Raw genomic sequence first — 26,206 nt, 5'->3', positions numbered from 1 at the left:
ACGTGCAGTTTTGCTTCTGACCAATGACCTCCTCATCATTTCTTATAAAAATATGACAATAATGTTTTGTATTAGTCACTGTTCTTTAGCTGAGCATATACAATGAATATACACATATTAAGCAGAAGATTTAGAATGGTGTGTAGGCTGTTTTCTGGCTACTCCAACAATGACTGTCTTCTGACTGAAAGACCAGAATCTTATTTTGAGAATAGACTCAATGTCACCTTTCTATGCCTATGAAGTGAGTTTCTTACTCAGAGGCAATTCTGTATATAATTCCATAAGAGTGAATAAGACATTCTGTGAGTTTGTATGTGCTAGATTTGTCAGAAACATTATATGAGAGGCAAATCCGTAAAGAGGATTAAGTATCAATTCCAGTGAGCATAAAGCATTGTACTGTCCACATAGGAAGAGGTCCAATGTAGTCAGCATTCTACTTGGTAGCTGGCTGGTCACCCCTGGGAATGGTATCATACTGGAAGCTCAGTGTTAGTTGCTGGCAGATCTTGGCACTCAGCAGGAGCTGTAACCAATTCACCCTAGTGAGTGAAAGTTCATTTGTCAAGCCCATGCACAACTTCTATTTCTGTCACAGTTGACAATCTGTTCTTGGGCCCATTGGAGAATAACAGGGAATACTGGTAAAAGACACTGATTAGCAACAAAGCAGGTCATCATATTCAGCTGTTTATTGACCTCTACTGGTCACCTTTTCATGAGCATGCTCATATCTTTTGCCCATTTAAAATGACCTATTTAAATACTTCCTCCCATATTTTTCTCAAAAAATTTCTAACCATGTTCTTTCTAAATCCCTGAATATACAGCCAATTCATTGGTTAATGCTTGTTAATAAAACAAATAGACCTATGACTATTTCTCCATCCAAGAAAAATGCACTGCCCAAAGTTCTACCCACTATGAAGAGTTCCCTTCACTTCTCTCTTTCAGTATCATCTCAGAATGGTGTTGTAGTGACTGTCCATTTCTCAGCAGTGCTTCCATAGCATGCAGAAAAAGAACCATCAGTTTTAAAGTCCCTAATCACCGAAGAAATGGCTCAGTGGTTAAGAGCACCCAGAGGACCCGGGTTCAATTCCCAGTACCTACAGGGCAGCTCACAACTGTAACTCCAGTTCCAGGGAATCTGACACACTTGAATGGACATACATGCAGACCAAATACCAATATACAGAAAATAAAAATATTTATTTAAAAAATAGGCAATAGAGTCCATGTCAGAAACAGCCCCACTCCCCTTACTAGGAGACTCACATGAAGCCTGACCTACCTGTCAGCTACATCTGTATAGAGGGTGTTAGTCCAGTTTATGCATGGTCCTTGGTTGGTGCTTCAGTCTCTTCAGGCCATTCTGGGCCCTGTTTTTTAAATTAATTTATTAATTAACTTTACGTCCCAATCATAGCTCTTCTCTCTCTCCTTCCAGCCATACCCCCTTTCTCATTCCGTCTCCCCTCCCTTATTCCTCAGAAAAGGGAAGTGCCCCCCTACCCACTCATCCCAGCATATCAAGTCACTTCAGGACTAAATGTGTCCTATTCCCTTCATGCCTGGCAAGGCAGCACCTATGAGGGGAGTGATCAAAGGAGGCAGAGGCAGGCAGTTCTCTGTGAGTTTGAGGCCAGCCTGGTCTACAAAGCAAGTCCAGGACAGCCAGGGCAACACAGAAATCCTGTCTCAGAAAAAAAAGGCAACAGTTCACAGACCTAAAGAAGACAGGTAACAAGGAGGACCCACGTGAGGATGCTTAAATCTCACTCAGAAGGGGAAATAAAATAGACAGTGGAAATGGTTGAAGAGAGTAAACTAGGTAGGAGAGGCAGCACATAAAGAAATGGAGGAGGAGATGAGACCTGGGGAGAGTTGGGGTAGGATGACAGAGAGCCTCAAGAGAGAAGAGAAGCTGTGGGCATAGGCAGCTCTGTGACAAGCTGGAGACATACCACAGGGAAGGCTTCTGGGAGGATATGAGGGTGACTCTAGCTGAGATTCCTAGTAGCAGGGGTCCTAGAGACTGAAGAGGACACCCTCAAACTAGACAGGACTCCTAGTTTTGGGAAAGGAACATCAACCCACCTATAAAAACTTTGATACAAAATTTACGCTGCCTACAAGATATGCAGGGATAAAGAAAGAGCACCAAGGCAATGTCCAACGATGCCTGGCTCAACCTGAGACCCACACCATGGGAGAGAGATAATCCCTAACACTATTAACTATACTCTCCTATGCTTGCAGACAGGAGCCTAGCATAGCTGTTCTGAGAGGCTACACTCAGCAGTGGAACCAAACAGATGCAGATACTCATAGTCAAACATTAGGTGAAGTGTAGGGGGTCTTGTGGAAAAGTGGGGGAATGAATAGAAGGACCTGGAGGGAACAGGAGCTCCACAAGAAGACCAGCAGAGCCAACTAACCAGGGCCCAGAGGGGCTTGTGGAGATTTAAGTACCAAGCAAGGACCGTGCATAGACTGGCCCACTACACATATGTAGCAGATGGGCAGCTCAGGCTTCATGTGGGTCCCCTAGCAAGGGGAGTGGGGGCTGTCTCTGACATGGACTTGGTTGCCTGCTTTTTGATCACTCCCCTCTGGCTGAGCTGCCTCGCCAGGCCACAGGGGAAGAGGACATGCTCAGTCTTGATGTGACTTGATGAGTTGTGGTGGGTGGTTGGGGCCACTTCCTTTTTCTGAGGAATAGTAGAAGGTGGATGGGGAAAGAGGGAAGGAAGATAGAGCCGGGAAGAGAGGGGGAAGGGGGCTATAATCAGGATGTAAAATCGCCTGTTAATAAGGAACACTTCATGAGGATATGGGTGCATGAAAGAGAGCAGAAAGGGTTTTAAGCAAGAGTAGAACCATACACATTTGGGCAACTTCTTGGTGTAACTTGCTTGTGCCCTCATGACCTACTCCAGCCAGATCTCATATATACCACTTCCATTTAATAATAGATTGCTGCTGTGCACATCCTAATTTATAACTTAGGGGATCAAACAATATCTAGATTATTATAGGAAGCCCTAGCTGATTGACAACTTGGTGGCCTACTGTCAAATATTCATTTTACACTAAGGCCCAATAATAGGCAAAGAGCTGTCTTTTAAAAGAATAATTGTCTGAAGATGATGGTAGAGCTTTGCTGCAAAATTTCTAGGGTTTCCTTTGTGATTCACCTATGTGGGATTGCCAATAGATCCAGACAAATTTTCTATCTTCCACTGATACCTCAAGTCCCATCAGGTCAGCTGGATCATATTGCCCAAGTAGTAGAGCAGGCTACACAGCAGTTTGAGCCTGTTGAAGACTCTTCCTGTTCTAGGTCCCATTTAAAGCTAGCAGCTTTACAAGTCAATTGATATACAAGGATGAAATAATACACCCTAATAAGGGATGTACTGCTTCCATAATCCAAATAAGCTGTTTTCTTCGTGTTGGGAATTATAAGGAACAATAACTTGTAGTTTAGAAAGACTATCTGTGCCCCACACCAGTGGAAACCTAAACATTTCACTGAGTCAGAAAGCCCTTGGATGTTGTTTGGATTTATTTCTCATCTTCAGAATCTCACATGTGTTACCAACAAGTCCAAAGTGGTTTCTATGTCTTGCTCACTTGATCCAATCAGCCTAATGTTATCAGTATAGTGGAACACTGTTATATTTTGCAGAAGAGACAGATGATCAAGATCCTTTCAAACTAAGTTATAATACAGAGCTAGAGAGTTAATATACCCTGGAGGTAAACTTGCAAAAGTATACTTGTTGGCCTTGGCAGCTGAAATCAAATTGCTTTTTGTGGTCCTTATGGACAGGTATCAAGAAAAAGGCATTTGCTAGAGTAGTAGCTGCCTACCATGTACCAGGAGATGTGTTAATCTGCTCAAGTGAGGATATCACATCTGGTACATCAGCTGCAATTGGAGTCACTACTTGATTAATTTTGCAATAGTCAGCTGTCATTCTCCATGATCCATCTGTCTTCTGTGCAATCCAAATAGGAGTGTTAAACAGAGATGTGGTGCAAACCACCACATCTGCATCTTTCAATTCCTTGATGGTAGCAATCATTTCTGTAATTCCTCCTGGGATGTGATATTGTCTTTGGTTCACAATTTTCCCTAGTAGATGCAACTCCAATTACTTCCATTGTCTTTTCCAACCACAATAGTCCTCACAAAACCAATATGGGAATTCTGTCAATTTCTAAGTACATATACCCCAATTATACATTCTGCATGGAGAGAAATAATAACCACAAGATGAGGTTGAGGACTCACTGGGCCAACTGAATAAGACTTCAACCAAAACTCCACTAGTCATCTGACCTCCATAAGCCACTATGTTAATTGAATGGCCACATTTGCTTTTGGGGATCTCTCATAATCAGTACCAATCAATCTCCTATAACTAGTATCCCATAGACCCTAGAAAGTCCTGTTATTTCCTTTCCCCCATTTTACAGTTGTTCTTATAAAAGGACTTCCCTCTGCAGAGCTATGTCAAAAAGCTAACAGTAAAACTCTTAGGTATTTTTATCCAGGCCCTTCCTCAGAGAACCCTTGATATCCGTTCTTTCAAGAGTTCTAGTGTTTGCAAAGAGGTTCAAGTCTAGAAATTGTTCTGAGAGCCATGATTTCCTATTACCACTATTCAATATAGCCTTTCTTGGATTTGTTCAATAATCACATCTGCTTATACAGATCACAAGAAAGATAGTAAGCTGCTTACTTATTAAATTTCTAAGAACACAATCCATTGGTCAGTGCCAAAGTTCCGGAGGAGACTTGTCACATAAAAATCACTTTGTCTATGCTGTCTACTATGGGTCAGGCCATTATTGACATTACTTCACCTGTGCTTCCCATTGTCATAATGCTTCCCATTGTCTTTGATGATTCAGTGTTGTCACCTGGTCCCTGATATGCCAGCATCCAATTATAACACATTGACATTATTTCGCTCAATTGAGCTAAGGTACTTAGAACCCTAATTTCTAGCACAACAGTGGTACAGACATAGAGTCCTTCAAGTTTGCTAGTGCTCCTTTCACCATTTTGCATGTTATAATATTAGTGAATGGCATGTCTTCTGGGTCTTCCCACCGTGGAGCATCAGGTTTTGTAAAGTGTACCCACTGTAGCATTGCAGTTTCCCTGAACCTTAAAATCCTTTTGTCGACACTAAGCCAAGAGATATCAAACACCTTCACCTTCTCTTCAATAGACCATCTTATGACAAATATTGGCTGTGAAAATGTGCATACTAAATCTAGAATCTCCACTCAGTGGCCATGTATCAGAAAACTCAGTCTCAACCAGCTTTATTTCCATTCCACCATTATTACACATCCTTAAAATCCATTCCCACATAAATTTCCCAGATTTATGCTTGAATGAATTAGCAAACTCATTAAGGTGTTTAGTTGCACATTCTCATGGACTATATATTTTTATCTCTCTTCTAACAGCATGAGCTTTGAGTCTTGTATAGATCTAGAACCATTATAGATGGACACTGAGTGAAATAAGTATTGTTTTGCCTGGCATCTCCTTCAAGGAACATGATTGCTAGGCCTGCAGACAGTAAAGGATTAGTTTCCTCAGGTAAAGATGGAGATGGTAACACTGTAGAAAGACGGGAGTGGAGAAGAATCCTCTGCTAAGACTGAAGAGACTATTTCCTCAGTTGAGCTAAATCCTACAGAATCTGAGGGTTCCATGTCTTCAGTTTCAGTGGGGTCATCCCACACATCTTTATCCAGTTACAGGATCCTTAACAATCAGTGCACGTATTTAACCACTTCTCTCCTCTGAGGGTGGGATTTGAAGTTTCATTGTAATGAAAGTAATCTTTACCGAGGATTTGGGTTTGATTTTCCATAACAAGAAATCTATGGCTGCTGGGGAGAAGATTCTCTTCCAGGGCACATGCATGAACTATTAGACTGTTTGTATACTTCTGAAGTTAGTCAATTAATTGTGTCACTAAGTTCATTATTTTCTTTTGTCACTGCATCCTGAGATGTTAGAAGTTGGTTAATTTTGTCAAGGAGTGAATTCTTACCCTTTGCCAATTTAACCAGAGATTTTGAGAAGCAATTAAACAGCATCATTATTTTTTCACAAATTGTCAAAAAGTTTATGTATAAAGTCCATAAATTCACTGTTTCTTATAATAGGTGAATCAGGATAATCAAAAGAATCTATCCTGATAATAAGTTTAACTCCATGGATATTTAGTGCTCTCCATGTTACTGAGAGGAGCCTTCAAGAAAGTAGAGGTATTAGCAGATTAGAAAACCAGTTCTAGAAACTTAAAAAAAAAAAGAAGAAGCAGGTGGGTTGATATAAGTTCAGGGTCAGTCTGTTTTACAGGGTGAGTTCTAAGCAAGCCAAGACTACATGGCAAGACCCTGTCTCAAAAAACTAACAAACAAAACAATTAAACCAAAACAAAAAAATTTATAATTTTGTTTCTCTAGAATCTATCCTGGAATCACAATCTTTGTTAGTCAGGCTTCTATAAAGGTAGAGAACTGATAGAGTGAATATCCACATATTACAAAGGGATTTATTAGAGTGGTATACAGGTTGTGGTTTGTCTAGTCCAACAATTTCTGTCTCCCAACTGAAAGACCAAGAATCTGGTAGTTGCTCTGTCCAGAAGGCTAGTTGTCTCATCAGCCCGAATCTAGTACAAGAGTCCCAGAAAACTAATTCCTAGAGAGTTGCTGGTATTGACTTTTCATTGGAATCCCAATGAAATAAGTTCTAACATCAGTGGCAGAATGCCTCAGGAATGCAGATGAACTTGCCAGTGAGAGTGAGGGCAAGCAATTTTTATATCATAGAACTGTTGGAATATATGTTCTCACTTGATATTGACTGTTTTAAAGTTGGAGGGTTGCTTTAAAAGCCAAGAGGGTGGGCTCCTCAAAAGCAACATTTGCATTGTTTTTTTTTTTTTTTTCGAGACAGGGTTTCTCTGTGTAGTCTTGGCTGTCCTAGACTCGCTTTGTAGTCCAGGCTGGCCTCGAACTCACAACAATCCGCCTATCTCTGCCTCCCGAGTGCTGGGATTAAAGGCGTGCGCCACCACGCCCGGCCTGCATTGTTGATCTTATCCTCTGGTTGTGGCTGATGAGTCCCTGGGTAAATACCTGAATCAAGTTGAAAAAAAAAAGATTCTATCTCCATGGAATGTAGCAATGACAGTAAAACACATATGATTTCACTTTAGCTGCTTTTCTGGACATAAGTGAGAGCTGACATGTGCACAGGGTTTAATTCCTTTAGTTTGGATAGATATTTAGAGAATAGTCAGCTTACAGGGACATGACTTAATAAAATGGATCCATGTACAAAAGGAAAAGTCATAACAATTCTTTCTCTGTAGCTTCTTCCTATGGTCTAACCTTTCTGTTGCTCTGAATCCCATGAGAAACTCCCATGACCATTTAACATATTTATTTTGTGTTTAATGTAGCTCAAATTGCTTTTTGTCACTTATAATAAATCTTCTTAATTAATTGGGCATTAATATTTCCCACCAGTCCAGAAATGCCTTGAGGTGGGGATTATATATTATATTCATGTTTCAAGAATCTCTAGTACTTAAGGCAAAGCTTGGCAACAAGTAATTGTTCAATGAACAAACTTTAAAGAGAAGTATCTTTATCATGAAACCTATAAATAAATAGAATTTATTTGTAATTTATACTTTATTAAAATTAACACATAGCATTTCTCCCCATTTCTTTCTATTTAGCTTTTTAGCATGCAATTTTACTTTAACATCCTATAGTCCATTTTTTAGTACTTACTTTCTAAACTTCCTGATTATTGGCCATAGGATGAGTACTTAAAACTTCCAAAACCTCACTTTCTTGTTCTGTGAAATGGCAATATTAACTATTTCAACTTTTTATTACAGAGTAGGTAATAAAAGTATAAAGCACTTTATAGTGTGTCTTTTAGAAATATATATCCAGTGCATGTTAGATATCATTAATATCTATCACTATTCTTTACTATGCCCAGTAGTAGGATATATGTTATAGGTGACATTTTATTGTCAGGAATTATACAAGTAGCCAGTGTGGATTCTGTAATGGCTAGCACCCTCAAGAAATTCTGTATGCTGGTAGAATTCACCCTGATTTCTGCTTATTTCAAACAGGGTAAAAATCCTTGTTTCCTCTTACATTATCTAATACAACATTTCAATAGAAACACACACTGCCTGTCCCCAGAAAATTAGTTTTTCTACTAAGTACAGAAAACTTGGTACATCTACACAATGGAATACTACTCAGCTATTAAAAACATGGAAATCTTGAAGCTAGATAGAGCTAGAAAAGATCATCTTGAGGGAGGTAACCTAGACCCAGAAAGATGTACATGGTATATACTCACTTATAAATGGATAGTGGCCCAACATAGATGTTCTCTGAGACACTCAACCCAGCAGGGGATCGAAACAGATGCTGGGCTTTGCTGCTAGACTCTGCATGGAGCATTGAGAGTGGTATGGAAGAATGGGAGGATGGAAGGACCTAGATGGTTCAGGAGCCCCAAAAGAAAACTATCAAGGCTGGTAGATCTGGATCCATGGGGGCTGACACACACTGTTGCACCACCCAAGGACAATGCCTGCAGTGATCCTAGACCCCCTGTTCAGATCTAGCCAATGTACAGCTTATTCTCCATGGTTGTAGGGAGAGCAGGGACTGCCTCTGACATGAACTCTGGTGCCCCTGATTTGATCACCTATCCTTGGTGGGGAGGCCCTGCAGGCTCATAGAAGAAGGGGAAGCAGGCTATCTGGATGAGACCTGATAAGCTGTGGTCATATATGGTGGTGGAGGAGGTTCCCTTCTGTCAGAAGTCTAGGAGAGGGGAATAGGGCAGAAGAGGGAGTGAGGGCAGGAATGGGAAGATACAAGCAAGGGGATAACATTTGGGATGTAATCTAAATAAATTATAATAAATTAAAATTTAAAAATTAAGAAAAAACTTAGAGGAAATGCAGTGAAGTATCTTTAACTGGTTAAGGGTATTCTTAGTTCCCATTGACATTATAGTGGCCCTTTAACAAGGAGTTAGACTCTCATTTCCTCAGAAGCCATGTTGATTTTCATCACTGTTGAACAGTTACAGTCTCTCTGTGCTGTTAAGGACCTTTACAGACAATGGAAGATCGGACACAACTCCATCAGAGCTAAGAACCATGACAACATAGCATATATATACTACCAATAAATACCATACTATCATAGCCTTGCATATACCATTTTCAGACCTTAAATTGCTTCAAAGGAACATCTGGAGTTGTGAGACAAAATGCCTAGATGAACACCTGGAGGTTGTTGAATGACATGTAATATTTATACCCAAATGAGGAGTTCCTTCTGATATTTGACCATGTGGGATCATTCGTGCACACTTATTAGAAGGGATTTGTTTCCTTTACATTTCTTTACTGGGCTTTCCATTTATTCCTCTGGTAATATAAGTTATACAGGGCACTTCTATGGCAATGAAAACAGTTCCTTAGGAACCATCTAAAAGTCAAAGGAAATGTGTGAAACAATGTAGTGATTTGGTAATAGCTTTGGCAGGAACCCTGCCATCTGCCATATAACTGGCACCCTAATTGCTCTGTTGGAACCATTATGCATGTATGCCGCAGTGCAGTTGACTTTTGTTACAGCTCTTTTGGAGAGTTGTATGGTCAGAAGAAATGTGTAAGTTATTTGGATTACTTCATTTGTGAGTCATATATTTCTGTGATGACTCTGATGTTCTAAGAATTGAAAAACAGTCTAATGATATTGAACCTTAAGTTATTGTCAAGGTAAATTAAAAATGCTTATTTAGTAAATAAATTTTATTCACATGTTTTAGTGGTAAATTAATATCAGCTGGTGGTTTAAAATTATATGGTAAAACAGGTTTAAGTAAAAAGTACACTATTGTCCTCATCTTCACCTTTAAGGTCCCACTCTTGAATGATCGTCATTTCTACATTGTCGGTATATATACAGATGGAGTTACATGATAGGAAAGGTCTAGTAACATGTTGTAGTTCAGATATCTTGCATAATGTCCTGTGTTTGTTGTAGAGATCCTTCTCCTCCTCAGTGGTAGTTGCATGACATCCATTCACATATCTACCTAAGTGTCACCAGTTTGTTCTTTTAAAAAAATGTTGTTACTAATTTCCTACATACACATCTTTTTACATACCTTTCAGATAATTTCTTATAATTGAAAATGATGGGTTAAGGTAATAAGCACTTGCTGTTTTTTTTACAGCTATTACCCAATTTCCCCTTAAAAAGAACAGCTAGTATTTTTCTACTAATGCTTTATGAAGAGTATCTTTTCTCATATCATCATCAAGGCTGGCAATGATGAAAAATATTTCTGATACATATTCTGCTAAAGTATATAAAATGTCCTTATGCTATTATTTATGAGTAAGCTTATGAATCTTTTTATATGTTAATGGACCATTTGCATCTTATTCTCTCAATTGTTTGTTGACATTGTCTACTCATTTTTTTCTACTTATCATTAGTAAGGAAATAATCTAATAACAAAGTAGAAAAATACAGATATAGATGTAGAGCACAGTTAAGAAAATGAGAATGTTTTCTAAACATGAAAAAGTATTTGCCTGAATCTGTCAGATAAATTTGTATTAAAAATGCAATGTGAACTACAGGCAAATGAGTAAAGCTGGGAGCAGGAGAGACAGTCCTTCCCAGGGAAAAGCACAATATTTATATGTCCACTAACCAGTAGTCAGCCCTGAAAACATATATTCAACAGCATTATATGGATTCAACAGGTTATATTTAGGAATATATGTATATATACAAATACATATAAACATGCAATAATAATTAGGGAAAAGCAGTGTCAGAAATTTGAAGGAGAGTGAGGAGGGATATATGGGAGTTTGAAAGGAGAATAGGGATGGGAGAAATGTTGTTATTAAGTTGCAATATCAAAAATAAGTAAAATGTAATAGAAAATTATTGCATAGCATATTAGCAGTACTATAAATGTTTGATAACATATACTTTTTGAAAGATGACTATCAAATGTTTATTATAAGATTAAGACCGAACACAATGTTTTTTCCAAACACAGTCTTTGTGAAAGAAAATATGACAACACCTCACAAAAACTGAATCTTATCTCCATTGGCCTGGTAGTTTTACTTTATGACCTGTATCCTTTAGCTATTGAGTGATCACACAGTGATATGTATTAGGATGTTCCAACAACTGAAACACTGTTGGAAATATTGATAAACCAGGGATACTAATCAAAATGTTTATCAACCAGAAGCCACCTGTATAATGTATAGGCTATTAATGGTCTGGAAGACTTGGCAGCCTCAGAAAGAATGAGACACACATGATGAGAGAAGTGGGATGGCTCAGAAGGATTTGGACAGAAAGACTGTTATTCTGTGTATCTATTTATAATTATTAAAAAGATTTTAAGAAAACCTATGTGATCCATCAATAGCTATAACATATTCTTTGTCATCTTTTGTATTTATATTTAACTCATTTAACATAAGCAAAGTAGGATAACTTTATATATATTTATATATATTACAGTAGAACAATTTTTATATCATTAAACAAAACCACAGTCTTTAAAATATGATGTGTTTTAGTGTATTTTTGTATACACTACAAAATATAGGGAATATATTTTATGCTGTTTCCTAGCTCACAATGAATTTAAAGATTAAATCGAGGAACAAAATTTATATAAAACTACATAACTTTCCTACGAACAGCATACTCTGGTGTATTTTATACTGTTCTTTTTAAAAAACTTTCTTTGTACTGTTCATTATGATCTAATAAATTAATTCCCTACCTCACTAATAGATCATAATTGGCAATTTGAAAATCCCAATAAACAGTATAGCATATTTTATATGTTCCTTTAGTAGAAACATACACATATATTTCTATATGTGCATAGATTGTTTTGCAACTATTAAGAGGAAGTGAAAAGATCTGGCATATTCAGAGTAGTATGACAGTAGCCCAGTCTTCATCACAGAGGCTTCATCCAGCTGCTGATGCGAACAAATGTAGAGACCCACAGCCAAACATTAGACAGAGCTCCCCAAGAAACCCATAGAAGAGAGGTTGGATTGTTGGATCGGTTATAAGAACACAGCCCACAGAATCAACTAAATGAGGTTCATAGAGGCTCACAGTGACTGAAGCCACAATTAGGGAACCTGCAAGAGTCTATACTAGGTCCTCTCAATATATGTTATGGTTGTATAAGCTTGATGTCCTTGTGGAACTCCTAACAGTTGAAGCAGGTGTTGTACTTGACTCTTTTGCATACTTGTGGCACCCTTTTCCTTCTACTGGGTTGCCTTGAAATGAAGGTGTGCACCTATTCTTTTCGTCGTCGTTGTTGTTTTTGTTCTTATTATTTTTATTATTTAATTAATTTATTCATATTACAACTCAATTATTATCCAATCACTTGTAGTCTCCTGTTCCTCCTTCCCTCCCACTTTCCCCTTACTCCTCTCCCCTATGACTGTGACTGAGGGGGCCCTCCTCCCCCTGTATATGCTCATAGGGTATCAAGTCTCTTCTTGGTAGCCTACGTATTCTTTCTTTGAGTGCCACCAGGTCTCCCCACCAAGGGGAGGTGGTCAAATATGGGCTACCAGATTTCAACACCATGTTTGGTTGATATTTTTTTATTTTAAGGGAAATGGAGGAGGAGTAGATCTGGGAGAGAGGGGATATAGGGGGAGGAACTTAGAGGAGTGAGGGGGAACTGCAGTCAAGATGTAATATATGAGAGAATCAAAACACAGAAATTAAATAATTATTATTATGTTTAAAAAAACAGGGTTTACATCCACCTGATCTAGAGATGGCTGAGGTGGGACAGTAGAGAGAGAAAGAGAGTCCAAAGGCTTTTGGTCTAGGGCCACCAGGGCTAGGAGCTAGTTGCCTCCCGAGTTTCTCTCTGTACTTTAACTCTTAATCGTTCAGGCTATTTGGGGTCACTGATAATGGCCATGAACTCTCTCTTATCTATACTTTAACCCCTAAACTCTCAGGCAGGTAGCCTTTCTATTTAGAAACTCTTGCTCTCTCTTTTTAAATGATTTATTTTTATGATTTATTTTAACATTTATTTATTCACTTTACATCCCAATCACAACACCCTCCCTCCACTCTTCCTGGTCCCACTCCTCTCCCACTCTTTCCCCCTTGCCCCTCTCCTTTTGCTCCAAAAAGGAGCCCTGCCTCACAACGACCCAGAAACATCAAGTTGCATCAGGACTAAGTGCAACCTCTTCCACTTAGGCCGGAAAGGGCAGCCCAGCTGGGGGAATGTGATCAAAACTCAGACAACAGAGTCTGTGTCAGAGACAGCCCCTGCTCCTCTTGCTAGGGTACCCACATAAAGACCAAGCTGCCCATCAGTTATATATGTGTAGGGGGCCTAGGTCCAGCCCATGCACGCTTTTTGGTTGGTGCTTCCATCTCACTAAGTCCCCATGGGCCTACATTAGTTGATTCTGCTGGTCTTCTGTATGGAGTCCACGTTCCCTCTGGGACCCTCTATTCTTCCCCCAACTCTTCCATAAGACTCCATGAGCTTCACTTAATGTTTGGCTGTGGGTCTCAACATCTGTTTAGATCCAGTACTGGGTAGAGCCTCTCAGAGGACAGTTATGCTAGGATCCTGTCTGTAAGCATAGCAGAGCATCATTAGGGGTTGGCTCTCTCCTATGGGGTGAATTTCTAGTTGGGACAGTCATTTATTGGCCATTTCCTCAATCTCTACTTCATCTTTATCCCTGCACATCTTTTTTTCCATTTAAAATTTTAAAAAAATAATTCAGATTACATCCTCATGGTTATCCTCTCACTTGTATCTTACCATTCCCCCCTTCTTCCTGTCCTGTCCTGGGTTTTTGTATGATCTATGAAAAAATTACTTCATTCAAAATAGATATAATAATTCCTTTTAAAAGGAGTTACAAATGGACTATTGACTCTAAGTACCATCATTAAAACTATATATAATTAGAAATTTTTGTTTATTGTAAGTTTAAAGAAGTTACTTAATTTATATGCTCATTGTAAGTTCAAAGTGGAAGTTTTATCTTTTTCTTATTTCAAATATATGTCAAATATTCAAAGCAAGAGATTTTTATGTTAAAGTTTTTCTAAGAAACAGTGTCTGTCTTGTCTTGTATAGGTAACCATCTATTCTTTATTTCTATATTTGTAAAATATCTTCATGAAATCATGAACTGTCTTTTGCATTTACTATTTTCCTTTTCCTTTTTGAGGTATTTGTAATTGATGAAGTGAATAAACTGTGATTGTAAGGCCAAGATCAGAGCTTCTGCAGAACAAGACCAAGACCATCTGCTAGACAGCACTAGAAAGTTCTGACAGCATCAGATTTATATCATGTTAAAGTTAAAGCCATTCTAAACCCCAACAAAATAACAACAAAACAGTAACAAGGAGAAGAAGGCAGCTATTCTATTTAAGGAAGAACTCCAAGACAAATGAATGTGTTTTCTGAAAGGATGTTTTGCCCTTCTCCCTCCCTTCCTTTTCAGCTTCCTTTCATAAGTGAAATACACACAATTAAATGAGGAAAGCAAGCCAGTACATAGCCACTAGACTAAATATCTAGCAATTTCATTGTTCAGGCTTAGGTTTTACTTGTTAGTTGGTCAGGGTCCATTTTGTGGACTAGGTAGGTGTCATGATTGGTTGAGGTAAAAGTAACTAGTAGTCAAATATTTAGAAACACTTGCCTTGAGTAGAACCAGCTGGAGCCTCCATGTCACAGCAAACAGGAGAGAATTTAAAACCTGTAATATTAAATATTTTACTTTTTAATCTTTGTCCAAGTTGTCTGAGATTCTTCAAATTTCAGCATGAACATTTCATCAAGAGTTTTTTTTTTAAATGACAGCATTAATGAAAAAGATCTATGTGCCTTAATATTCTTCCACTAAAGCATAGCATTCAATAGTTTAAGTCATGGAAACATCAATGCTACTTAATTCTGCAATTTTTATCACCCCTAAAAGAGGATCATATAGAAATACATTGAGGATCATATAGAAATACATTGAGGATCATATAGAAATACAAGAATGATAGTCAAGTGGACAAATTTCTATTTTAAATTAATTAATTAGTTTACTTTACATCCTGATTTGTGGTCACCCTCCTTTCTTCCCAGTCCCCTCCTTCCTCCATTCTTCCTTCTCTTTCACCCCAGATAAGGGGGAGGTTCCTTATGGGTACCAATCCACCATGCCACACTAAGTTGCTGCAGAACTAGGCACATCCTCTCTTACTGAGGCAAGACAAGGCTGCTCGGATAGGATGAAGGGACCCAAAAGGAGCTATCAGAGTCAGAGAGGGCCTCTGCTTCAGTTTCTTTTTGTTTTTTGTTTTTTGTTTTTTTTTTTTGATCCACATGAAGAGCAAGCTGCACATCTGCTACATAGGTGCAGGGAGTTCTTTACCAATGTATGTTTCAAAAAAGTGCGCTTACTGCAATTGTTTGTGATGGGTTATAACCAGCCTAGCAGAGATGAAGATACTGTAATGAAACAATTGTCTTTCAGTCTGACTTATGGACTATTGAAACAATGCAATCTCGTGTTAGAGAAAAGAAAGGGCACAAGCCAGAAGAACTTTTCTCTCAGAAAGAGATTTCAAACAGTTCTGAGGTTTGAACTAAGATGTAGAAAAAGATGTTTACATTAAAATTCTCTTCTTGCAGGTATATATTGAAGATTGAGCATATTTTCTACTATCCTCTTTTCTCAGCTCAGCTCTCCCTGTCCCTTTGTTCTCCTAGAAAACTTTAAACTTAATTTCTTTTAATTTGATATACATACATACATAATTTTATATGATGTATAAAATTCTAGGAACCTCAAATGTAAGAAAACATACAGTATTTGTCATTTTGAAATGGGTTTATTTCATGTATTATGCTGGTGCAAATATGAATGAAAAGGAACTCATAAAAATTTTGACAGAAAATGATGGATAGACTAGATTAATTTGACTAATAATCATTTAATGGGCCTATTATGAAATTACTTTTTTTATTAGAGAGAGAATATACATTAAATAACCTAACCTCTTCCTCAAAACTCAAAAAGAGAAAACATTTCATTTTCTAAAATGTATAAGGAAATAATATATAATTACAATATAATGATATTGCTGTTAGTACTTATTGTCTGGCAAATGGCTGGTGTCTTTAAAATAATTGTGTTTGTGAAATAATTTCATTCTAATGTGCTCAATGTGAATCTGTTTATACACTCAGCAAGTTAATTTGGATCAAAATAGAGAGTCCCTACAGAGAGTATGGCATGCTATATAATTGTTCATCTCCTTGTTCATACACTGATATAAAGCTAAAATACAGGAATTGAGTACTTCCTATAATAAATCCCACTGGGGTAGCACTAGGAAATAAAAATGAAAATAAAAGGTGAGTAATGAATAAGACATTCACAATATTGCTGACTACATGAGATAATTTCTCTTGGGGGTTCTCCAGAAATGAAGACTATTTTGTGTCATTATAAATAAATGTATCTATTTGCCAGATACTTAAGTATACGCCTTGTTCCTGGGAACATGCTAGCTTGTATTTGTCTTTTGCATGCTAAAGAAAATACTGGCTGATATAGGAAGTGATAACAAAGCAAAAGAGGAAAGCCATTCTCCCTGAGTTTCATCTAAACTGCAGATACAGTTCTCTTACCATTTTCCCCATCAGACTTCCGTTCATGGTCAGTGTCTGTCAAGGACAACGCAGAATTGGCCCTGCTGGATAGACAGGAACTATGTTCTGACTTCATGCCTCTTATCCACATTCTGAGCGCATGGTCAGGTGATGCAGCACCTTCTGTTTCTGTGTCCACATCTGATCCCATCTCCAGCTGGTAGCCATGCCGAGAAACACTGTGCATGTCTGTCTGGTAGCCAGAGCACAAAGTAGGAGGTGTTTCACAGAATTCTATCTCTGAAAAAACAAAAACAAAAACAAGGTTCAGACAAAAACAAAGAGTATATAAGTATATAAGTATGAAAAAAAAAACCTCACTATCACTTTTCCTGTCCTCGTGTTCCCCTTCCCCATTGCTAGTAATTATGAGTTTTTGCAAAGTTAGATTTCTGGCCTTTTATTTATGGTAGCTAGGATTCTGTGCTTATTTTGCACTTCTGTTACTTAAAATTATGCTCTCGTTGATTCTTACAAGGTTCTGGGGGAAAAAAGCATTCTCAAAATAGCTTATAGCTACAATTTTTTCGTTGCACAAAATATAATGAAATAAGTGAGTACAATAAGTATAGAGCGTAGAGAGATGTCCTCTAAAGCAATTCCTTTTCTAGAACAAATATACATGATCTATACAGCACACCTATGCTTAAAATAGCAAAATTATTTGTTTTTCTGTGTATGTCATGTATAGTATATATAATCTAATAAGTAATGTAAAACTGAGAAAAATCATTACATTCAAATGGATTATTCCAAATTATTAAACTCTAAAATTATGAATAACTAATATTATTTTCCACTCTCTTCAAATGAGTTTAAGGCTCACTTTTTGCCAATTACTTTGTTTTGTTTGAAAGCTGGAGGATGATTGTATTACAACTTAAAAGAAAAGTCTCAGGGTGGGCAAGCTATAACACTGAACAGTTGCCTAGAGGAGGAGAGTGGAAAAGGGGGAAAATAGCCAGGCACTTTGAATTGAGCCTACAAGGACAGTCACAAGGCAGGGAGGGGAACAACAACAACAACAACAACAACAACAACAACGGCAAGGAAGCCCCAAATGTTAGAGGAAACAGAACAGGGGTAGAAAGAAAGAAAAAGTTATGCCTTTTGAGTAATTCAGAGAGGAGGGCAAACTTAGGAAGCTGGATGGCTGCACTTCTGGAGAGACTCTGTGGGTGGGTTCGGGGCAGAAGCACATTATCTTAGTTAAGGGACAATTATTTGTTTTCTCTTTAAACAAACAAGCAAGCAAACAAACAAACAAACAACAACAAGGCTTTGCACCATGGCAGTGCTTCATGGTTTGGATTTTCTTCCCTTCCTTCCAAATTTTACAATTTAAAAGCTAGAATCTTAGTAATCATGCCATTTAATAGATGAGAAAATAAAATTCAATATTATTTGCCTACATCAAGAAGCAAAAGCTTCTCTGTTTTTATTTACTTATTTATCTATTTATTTTTGCTACAATACCCAAGGTGAGCATCATTTCTGCTAGATGCCAGTAAAGCCCAGCAACCTACTGCATGAATATCTGGCATTCTGTCTTAAAGTCAATTTATATTCAATTATGGCAAGGTGTCAAAAAGGGGGAAAGATGATCTAACAATCCCTAATAAGTTAATGAAAAATGGCCACATGCCAAGACATATCATCTGAAACGTCCATGTAATACTTAGATAAGGTAATCCGGGATGTAGAACACTATATAGAATTTTCTCAGACTGACATTAGAGACAGGGTATGTCAATTGGTCTGGAAAAGGCTTAACTGACTGCATCTAATCCATAGCACATATCAATAAAATGCAAACTCTAACATGAATTCAATTCTTTGAATACAGAAAATGTTTGATCTTAGACCATATACTAGAAAGAATTCAGAATTATAATTTATTTGTCATAGTAACTCTTTCTGGGATGCAAAAAATTACTAAAGACAAGTTGTAGAAGCCAATGCTGAATGCTTGTTTAATAGGTGTTATGCTCCTAGCAGTATGCTTTGTGGAACAAATATTATAGACAAATGAATCTGCTATAACGTACTAGGAAATTCAATAACAATTAACCCTTTCAGAGTTAGAAGTCACTGCTCAGAATGTTACTTTGTGATTTCACTGATTAATTTCTTTGAAAAATAATTGTAGCTTTCTACCAGAATTTGTGTCAAGTTCAAAGAAATGATGTTCTAAAGATAGGTACAGTTTTACTTATCAAACACAAAATCTTACTAAATCATGCTTTTTCTGCATAAGGTTAAAAAACAAAGCCCATTTTACCCAATGTAAATGTTAGGAATTTTGGAATATTTATGCTAATTGCACCATAATTCTTTATTGAATGCTACAATGTTGGTGTTGCTACAGCACCCTGCTAATAAACATGTCAGCTTACAGCTGTAAGAAAAGAACGCTACCGGGTCATTTAAACACACTATCTTTTCTTCCCCTAGAAAACTAGTTTTCAAACATGTTTGCCTCAGAATCACCTGGAAGGCTGGTTAAAACATACATTGCTGTGCCTTGCCATCACTTCCTCCCTACTCTCTGGTTTAATGCAGCTGGTGTGCTGTTGGCCTACCCCTTTTATTTAAAAGAACTTTAAGGTGAGGCCTATAATCAGCATATGAAACATAGTTTGAAAACTTCTGTCTTACAGATTTCTCTGAGGTCAATAGGCAAAGGAGAGCAATGCAGTTACAACCTTATCCATGGCAATACCACAGATTTTGTCATGCCTGCTTGTTTTATGGAGAGAAAGAAAGAAAATGTTTCTTCTGAATGGCCGTGAAGCACCTCCATTTATATTTTCAAAGAGCAGAGAACTAATTAGTAAACTTACTTCCCAAAGCATTGGTTTAAATTTAGTTTTACTCAGGCAATGGCACATGAGATGCGACTTTCCGAAGATTTTTTTTAATATGAACATCTGAGTCATGGCATTTATTGAACAAGGATGAACAAACACAAGTAAATAGACGACCATTTGCCATTCTAGATTAATGAAACACCGTGAAAAGATCTTTTTCAAGGGGGCACTGAAAGATGTAGGCAGACTCCAGTTTTGTTAAAGAGATTTAACAGGAGAAGAGATTTAAAAGGAAATTCAAACATTGATGTGATCCTTTCAAAGAAAATGTCATTTAATATAAAAAAATTGCACAATATAACTAATTTACTTTCTATTGGAATCATGTCATTTTGAAATCAAAGACTAAATCATAAATGTTCTAATTAAGAACTTAGACAGATCTTTATCTTTATCATTTCTTTATCAACCTATAGTCAGAAGGATCCAAGCAAGTTATGCATTGTTCTTTTTATGAAGAGTTAAAGGAGAGAAAGGTGGAGTGTCTGTGAATGTTCAGAAAAAGAGAAAAAGAAACATTTTACTTATCACATAAGCGATGTTCATCGAACTGACTTACTTTTCTTTCTTGAAGTCAATGTTATCATTGCAAAATATTGTCTTAAATACACAAAAGTCTGCATTCTGCTTAAAATTCTCATAGGATGCAGTATTTAACAAGCACTTCAATGAACCCTTAGTGGTTGTTTTTAGCCTTGCACATATAACCTTGTTACCTAAAATGTTACATATTCCCTTAAGGAGATAAAGTTCAACTGGGTTTATTATAGATCTGTTCTTACCAAAAAGCTAAGCATAAAAGAAATAAATGTATACTCTCAGAACACCTAAGGTTTAAATGGCTAGACTGGTAACATGAGAAATTACCTTTCAAGAATAAAATAGTATAGCTATGTTCAAGTAAGGGTTTCTTCAGTCTCATGAATATGTCTCTAATTTTTATTCTAAGAAAATATATTTTATTGTCTTTCAAGGACTACATAGGAGAGCTCAGAAGAGTAAATGTGCAGTCTAAAATGGATAATAGGTTTGGGGAGACACTTTACAATAAATGTTATAAGATTGGCTATAAATGAACAAAAATGTATTTATCACACTTAGTTACCAGGAAAATACAAACAAAAACTACAGTGTGATACAATGACATGGCCCAGCATGAATTACAAACAAACAAACACCAGAAATCCCTTACTGTCTTAGCAGTGTTCTATTGCTGTGAACAGACATCCTGACCAAGATATGCTTAGAGAGATACATCTTAATACATAAGGAGAGAGAGAAGGGGAGAGAGAGAGAGAGAGAGAGAGAGAGAGAGAACCTGACATGGGCTTTAGAAACCTTAAAGCCCACTCCCATTGACACAATTCCTTCAACAAGACCACACCTATTCAACTAGACCATGCTTAACCTTTTAAAATTTTTGCAAACAGTTCCATTTTCTGGTGACTAAGTATTCAAATATATATGAGCCTATGGGGGCCATTCTTACTCAAATAACTATACATATCAAGTGTTAATAAGGATGGAGAATAGCTACAAGTTTTATGTACTGATGGTAAAAATAAAATGGTATGCCACTTTGGAAAATAATCCAGCAGTTTCCTAAAAGATTAGATTTGTATTTTCCAGGAGAGCAGTTGTGCTTTTGGACACTAATCACAGAGAAATTATAACTTTGGCTCCCATAAAAATGTTGTATACATTTGTTTATTGGTGCTTCACTTATAATAGCTAAAAAGTAGAAATGAGGCAACTGTCTCTAAAGAGATAAGTAAATAAGCTAACCATAATATGTCTACCCAGTGAAATATTAGGAAGGGATTTTTCTAATACAGGAAGGGATTTTTCATGTACAACAACAGGATTAATGTAAGTATACCAAGTAAAAGAAAACCTATAATATATCTACATCCAGTGTTTACAATTAATAAATTTCTAAAACTGTAAATGAATGTACAATGAATTTTTCTGGTACTGTGATAAACACCATGACCCCAAACAACTTCAGGAGAAATGGGTTTATCTCAAATTATACTTCCAGGTCACAATCCATCATTGATGGAAGGCAGGACAAGAATTCAAAGTAAGGTCTTGGATACAGGAACTGTGGGGAAGGGTGCAGCTTGCTGGTTCAATTACTCTCAGAGTGTTGATTAGATAGCTTCCTTATACAGCCCAGGCTTATCTGCATAGGGATGGTGCTTCCCACAGTGAGCTGGGCCCTCCCACATCAACCAATAATCAATAAAATTCCCCATAGGCAGGGTCATAGACCTTTCTGATCTGGGTAATCACTTAAATGAGATTCCCTCTTCTCAGATGACTTTTGTTTTTTCCAGACTGATTATTAAATATTAAGCAGGATGGATAACAGTTTCACAGGTACAAAAGTGCACTTTGGCCAAAGGTATTTTGCCATATTTCAACTATATTTCTATATAGATTTTCTGATGGGATTGTATATCAAAAGTTTTGAAGACACAGAAGAGAATTTAAGTCAGTCCATCTTCATAGATGGAGACAGAAGTCTCAGCTCTGGAAACAGATCCTGCTTCTTGTACATCAGTTGAAGAAAGTACATGGAACATGAACAGAAATATTCTTTTGTTTATATTTAAGTTAAGACACAGTCAAGGTTAATGGATGCATGATATTTTAGTGATCCTTTAAGGCTCAATATTTTTGTGGGGATATTAAATGAAACTCAAATTTAGATAGGAATTTATTTAGCTTTCCACAGTTACATGAGCATCCAGTTAGTTGGGGGGGTCATTAGACCAGCTTGAAACATTCTGACACATTAAGTCATCCTAGGCTATCTGTATTGATGAGAAGAAATAAATTACTTAACTATAGAGGTGCTGCATAAAACAAGGTGCTATATTTTCTGTCTGAATGTACATGTGGATTTTTAAGTAGCAAGTCTGAAAAAGTCATTTATCAAAACTAGAACAAGACAGTAATACTATCTGTATCACCATTTGGATAGAATAAAGTATTATTTCTAAGCTTTCAAAATACTCAAGAGTTCACCCTTAAAATTCTACCCATTGTACATGAGAAAGTCATAACCCACTCTCCACTCTACTGTGGAGAATGTTCTGTCCATTGGCTAAATCTGGGTAGGGGTTTAAAGTTTACCGCCTGTATTGTCCTTGGCTGGTGCCTTAGTTTGAGCGGGACCCCTGGGCCCAAATCTGTCTATCATAATGTTCTACTTGTAGGTTTCTAGGACCCTCTGGATCCTTCTACTTTGCCATTCTCCCATGCTTCTCTCATCTAGAGTCCCAGTAGGATGTGGTGCCTCACATTTGACCATGTCCCCTGAAGGGGGAGACCTGGTGGCACTCAGAGGAAGGATAGCAGGTTACCAAGAAGAGACTTGATACCCTATAAGCATATACAGGGGAGGTAATCCCCCTCAGGAACAGTCATAGGGGAGGGGAATAAGGGGAAAATGGGAGGGAGGGAAGAATGGGAGGATACAAGGGATGGGATAACCATTGAGATGTAACAAGAATAAATTAATAAAAAAATTCTACCCATTGACATTACAAGAATCTTCAAGATAGCATGATCTTGATCAATATTGAGAGGTCAAGGAACATGATTATTTTAGCTATGACTTGAAATGTTGGGGATTTAACATGTAAAGAATACAGACTATTTACAAAATAATTGATGGAGATATTGCTTTTAATTTCTGTGTCATGACAACCCTTACTAATTACATAAAAATGAAAGTTATTAAACTACTTATATAGTTTTACAAAATAAACCAATGGAGGGAATTTAGATTCTTCAATTGTAAAAATAAATATCTAAATGTCAACTTGTCCTAAGCTTCTGTAGTTATAATCTGAGACTCTTAGGACAAAATGGGAATGGTCAAGAATCAAGTGGAGAAAGTCTTGTGATGAATAAGCACACATAGAAGCTAAATACGTTCTTGTGTTATCATTAGAAACCGCAGTGCATTAAAAGCATTGATGCAGCCTGGATAATCACTGAGAATTACATAATTATTAATAGATACAATATTTAAAATACTAAATGTCAAAGAGCAACTGTGTAAATGCTTCCTCAGTAAACATAAAATTGGTTGTTTACAGTCAGGCTATCACAAACAGGACTGTTGTAATGAATTCACACAATTGAAAAATATTATTGATCACTTAATTATCCATTGCTTGTTCTAGGGAATATGCAATGGTTTATTGCAGTCTCGAGTAAGAAATACAATGAAAGTAATTAGCGGTCCTCAGTAAGAGACAAATAATCCTCAGTACTGGAAACCATTTTCTGTTTATCAGTTTGGGGGCTTTCAAAACAAAATGATATCACATTTTCAAGCAAATCAGTTCATGTGAGGATGCTCCTACACAGCTTCACTAAATACCCACTCAGTTTCAACTCAGGAAAATAAAAACAAGCAGCTTTTGTTGTTTTTTCCTAGTCTTAAAAGATTGGTCCAATTTTTAATTTCCTTTTCTCTTTATGAAAAACCTTTATCAATTGTTTGCTGCTACCCAAGGCAGTGGGCAAAGTGAGTTTGCAAGACTATGTCATGTCCTTTGCAAAGTTCCACTGAGAGTCTTTTTAAAGGCCCTAGTGATAGCAAAGTAATAAAGGCACATCTTCCAAACCTGACCTTTGGTTTCAGGCTGAGGGCTCATCAGCCTTTTCCGGGGTGTAGGAGCGAGAGAGGGAGTTCTCTGAATGTGTAGGATTGTAGCTTGTGGTTATCAGAGAACATAAATAAAATAACCAAGCTTCCTGTAGCTCTCAATCTCTTTCCATTTCCAGATACTGATTATGCCTTACTTCACTTTCAAGATCTTCATTTGTTTGTTATACTGAAAAGGACACTAGCAAATCCCCACAGGGTTTAAACCCAGAAATATAAACATTTATCATTTGTAACAAACTGCTATTGCCTACCTGGCAACATCCCAGAATATAGTTAAAACACCAGGCTGATGCCAAAAAGAATATTCTCAGAAGCATAGTGAAACACTAATCTGTAAAAGAGCAGCCAACATCTAAGAAGCCCGGCAAATAATTGTACAAAGTCAAAACAAAGAGTGATGAGATAGGCATCTGGAGGAATTCTAAAAAACAAGGATCACATTTAGAGATAGATGCAAAAAAAAAAAAAAAGTCATCTAAAGAGACGAAAGAAATTTGATGTGGCTGTAAGCAAATGCTAACTATTTCCTCAACTAATTTTCACCTTACAGATTCTCTCCTTTTAGACTGTAGTCACATAAGATAAGAGAAGTTGCTTAGAAGCTAATATAACAACAGCTCCTGAGAGAGTGAAAAAGAGGGGCACATGCTGTACAGCCTTTGTAACAAGAGCCTGGAAAAGAAATCGGAGACCATAAAAGATAGTGGGATGTCCTAGGCCACAACAGATATTTGATCAATGAGAACTTGTACACGCTGCCTTTCTTTCAACATTTTGAACAAGACACGGGTTTCCTGGCTTAAATGAGAAATTTTCAGGGCTACTGAACACTGCAAATACGTGGTGTTCAATGGCCCTAAAAATTTCTCATTTCTTACCTATGTTGGTCCAATTTTCTGGCTATTCATAACACTTTGGAGGCCTGCATCCTTATTGTTCACTGTGGTCTTCCAGGTATAGTTATGTATTTCCATTATGCTCAGTAAGCATGTGAAGCTGTTTGCTCAGTGTATTCTGTTTGTGTGTCTGAAATTTTAAACTACATTAATCTACAGTATAATTCCATGTAGAGGAGTGACACCATTAAAGATACCTGTGAGTGCTTCCCATACATACTCATAAAGACAAACATTATGAATTCTGAAACATTCCATAGCTCTCTAATAGCACTTGTTTTGTGATGAATGAGTAATATGTCAAGAAAGAACCAGAGTCAATGCCTACAAAGAGCTAGTGAATAAACTACATTCTGCTATATTGATGGAATCTTATGAACACTTTCAATAACACCGTATTCATGTTTGCCTCTGGTGTTGAACATATTACGCCAAGCATCTAAGATACTTCTCTTTGCTCTCTAAGCTGGTGTGCATACCACTCTGCCTCTGAATCCTCACAAGGTTTTCTCTAAATTTCCTCCATCCCAGTAATTTTACCTTTCATGACAACACTTAGATCTTTACTATATACCCTTAAATGTAGCTGTTTATTTTTCTTGTTATTTATATAATATATATGTCATACTATGTATGTATATATATTGTCTCTTGAATTAGACTGTTAGCTCCTATACTGTATAGTATCTTCTAAATTTTTGACATTGCTCAATATTAAAAGCTATATGCTGCTGGGTCATTCAAAGAGAGAGAGAGAGAGACAGAGAGAGAGAGAGAGAGAGAGAGAGAGAGAGAGAAGGGAGAAAGTGAGAGAGGGAGAGAGGGAGAGAGAGAAGGAGGGGAGGGATTATTTTAGGTACTC

At 37.2% G+C, this 26,206-nt stretch overlaps 1 protein-coding gene across 4 annotated transcripts in view; it reads right to left on the bottom strand.

Annotated features, from left to right (window-relative positions):
- The window catches only part of TENM1 (teneurin transmembrane protein 1), an 839,058-nt gene that overhangs the window by 488,395 nt on the left and 324,457 nt on the right, over positions 1–26,206 (bottom strand). For all 4 annotated transcript variants that reach the window (XM_084789577.1, XM_084789578.1, XM_084789576.1 and 1 more), the window contains 2 exons: positions 16,868–17,128; positions 14,883–14,939 (listed from right to left, as the gene is read on the bottom strand). In XM_084789577.1, the coding sequence (XP_084645703.1) occupies positions 14,883–14,939; positions 16,868–17,128 (318 nt within the window). The remainder of the gene's footprint in view (positions 1–14,882; positions 14,940–16,867; positions 17,129–26,206) is intronic.

The sequence above is a fragment of the Acomys minous genome (genome assembly GCF_964271855.1).
Source record: "Acomys minous genome assembly, chromosome: 7".
Classification (NCBI taxonomy): domain Eukaryota; kingdom Metazoa; phylum Chordata; class Mammalia; order Rodentia; family Muridae; genus Acomys; species Acomys minous.
Note: the sequence above shows the minus strand (reverse complement) of the source record. Positions and strands in the feature narration are given on the sequence as shown.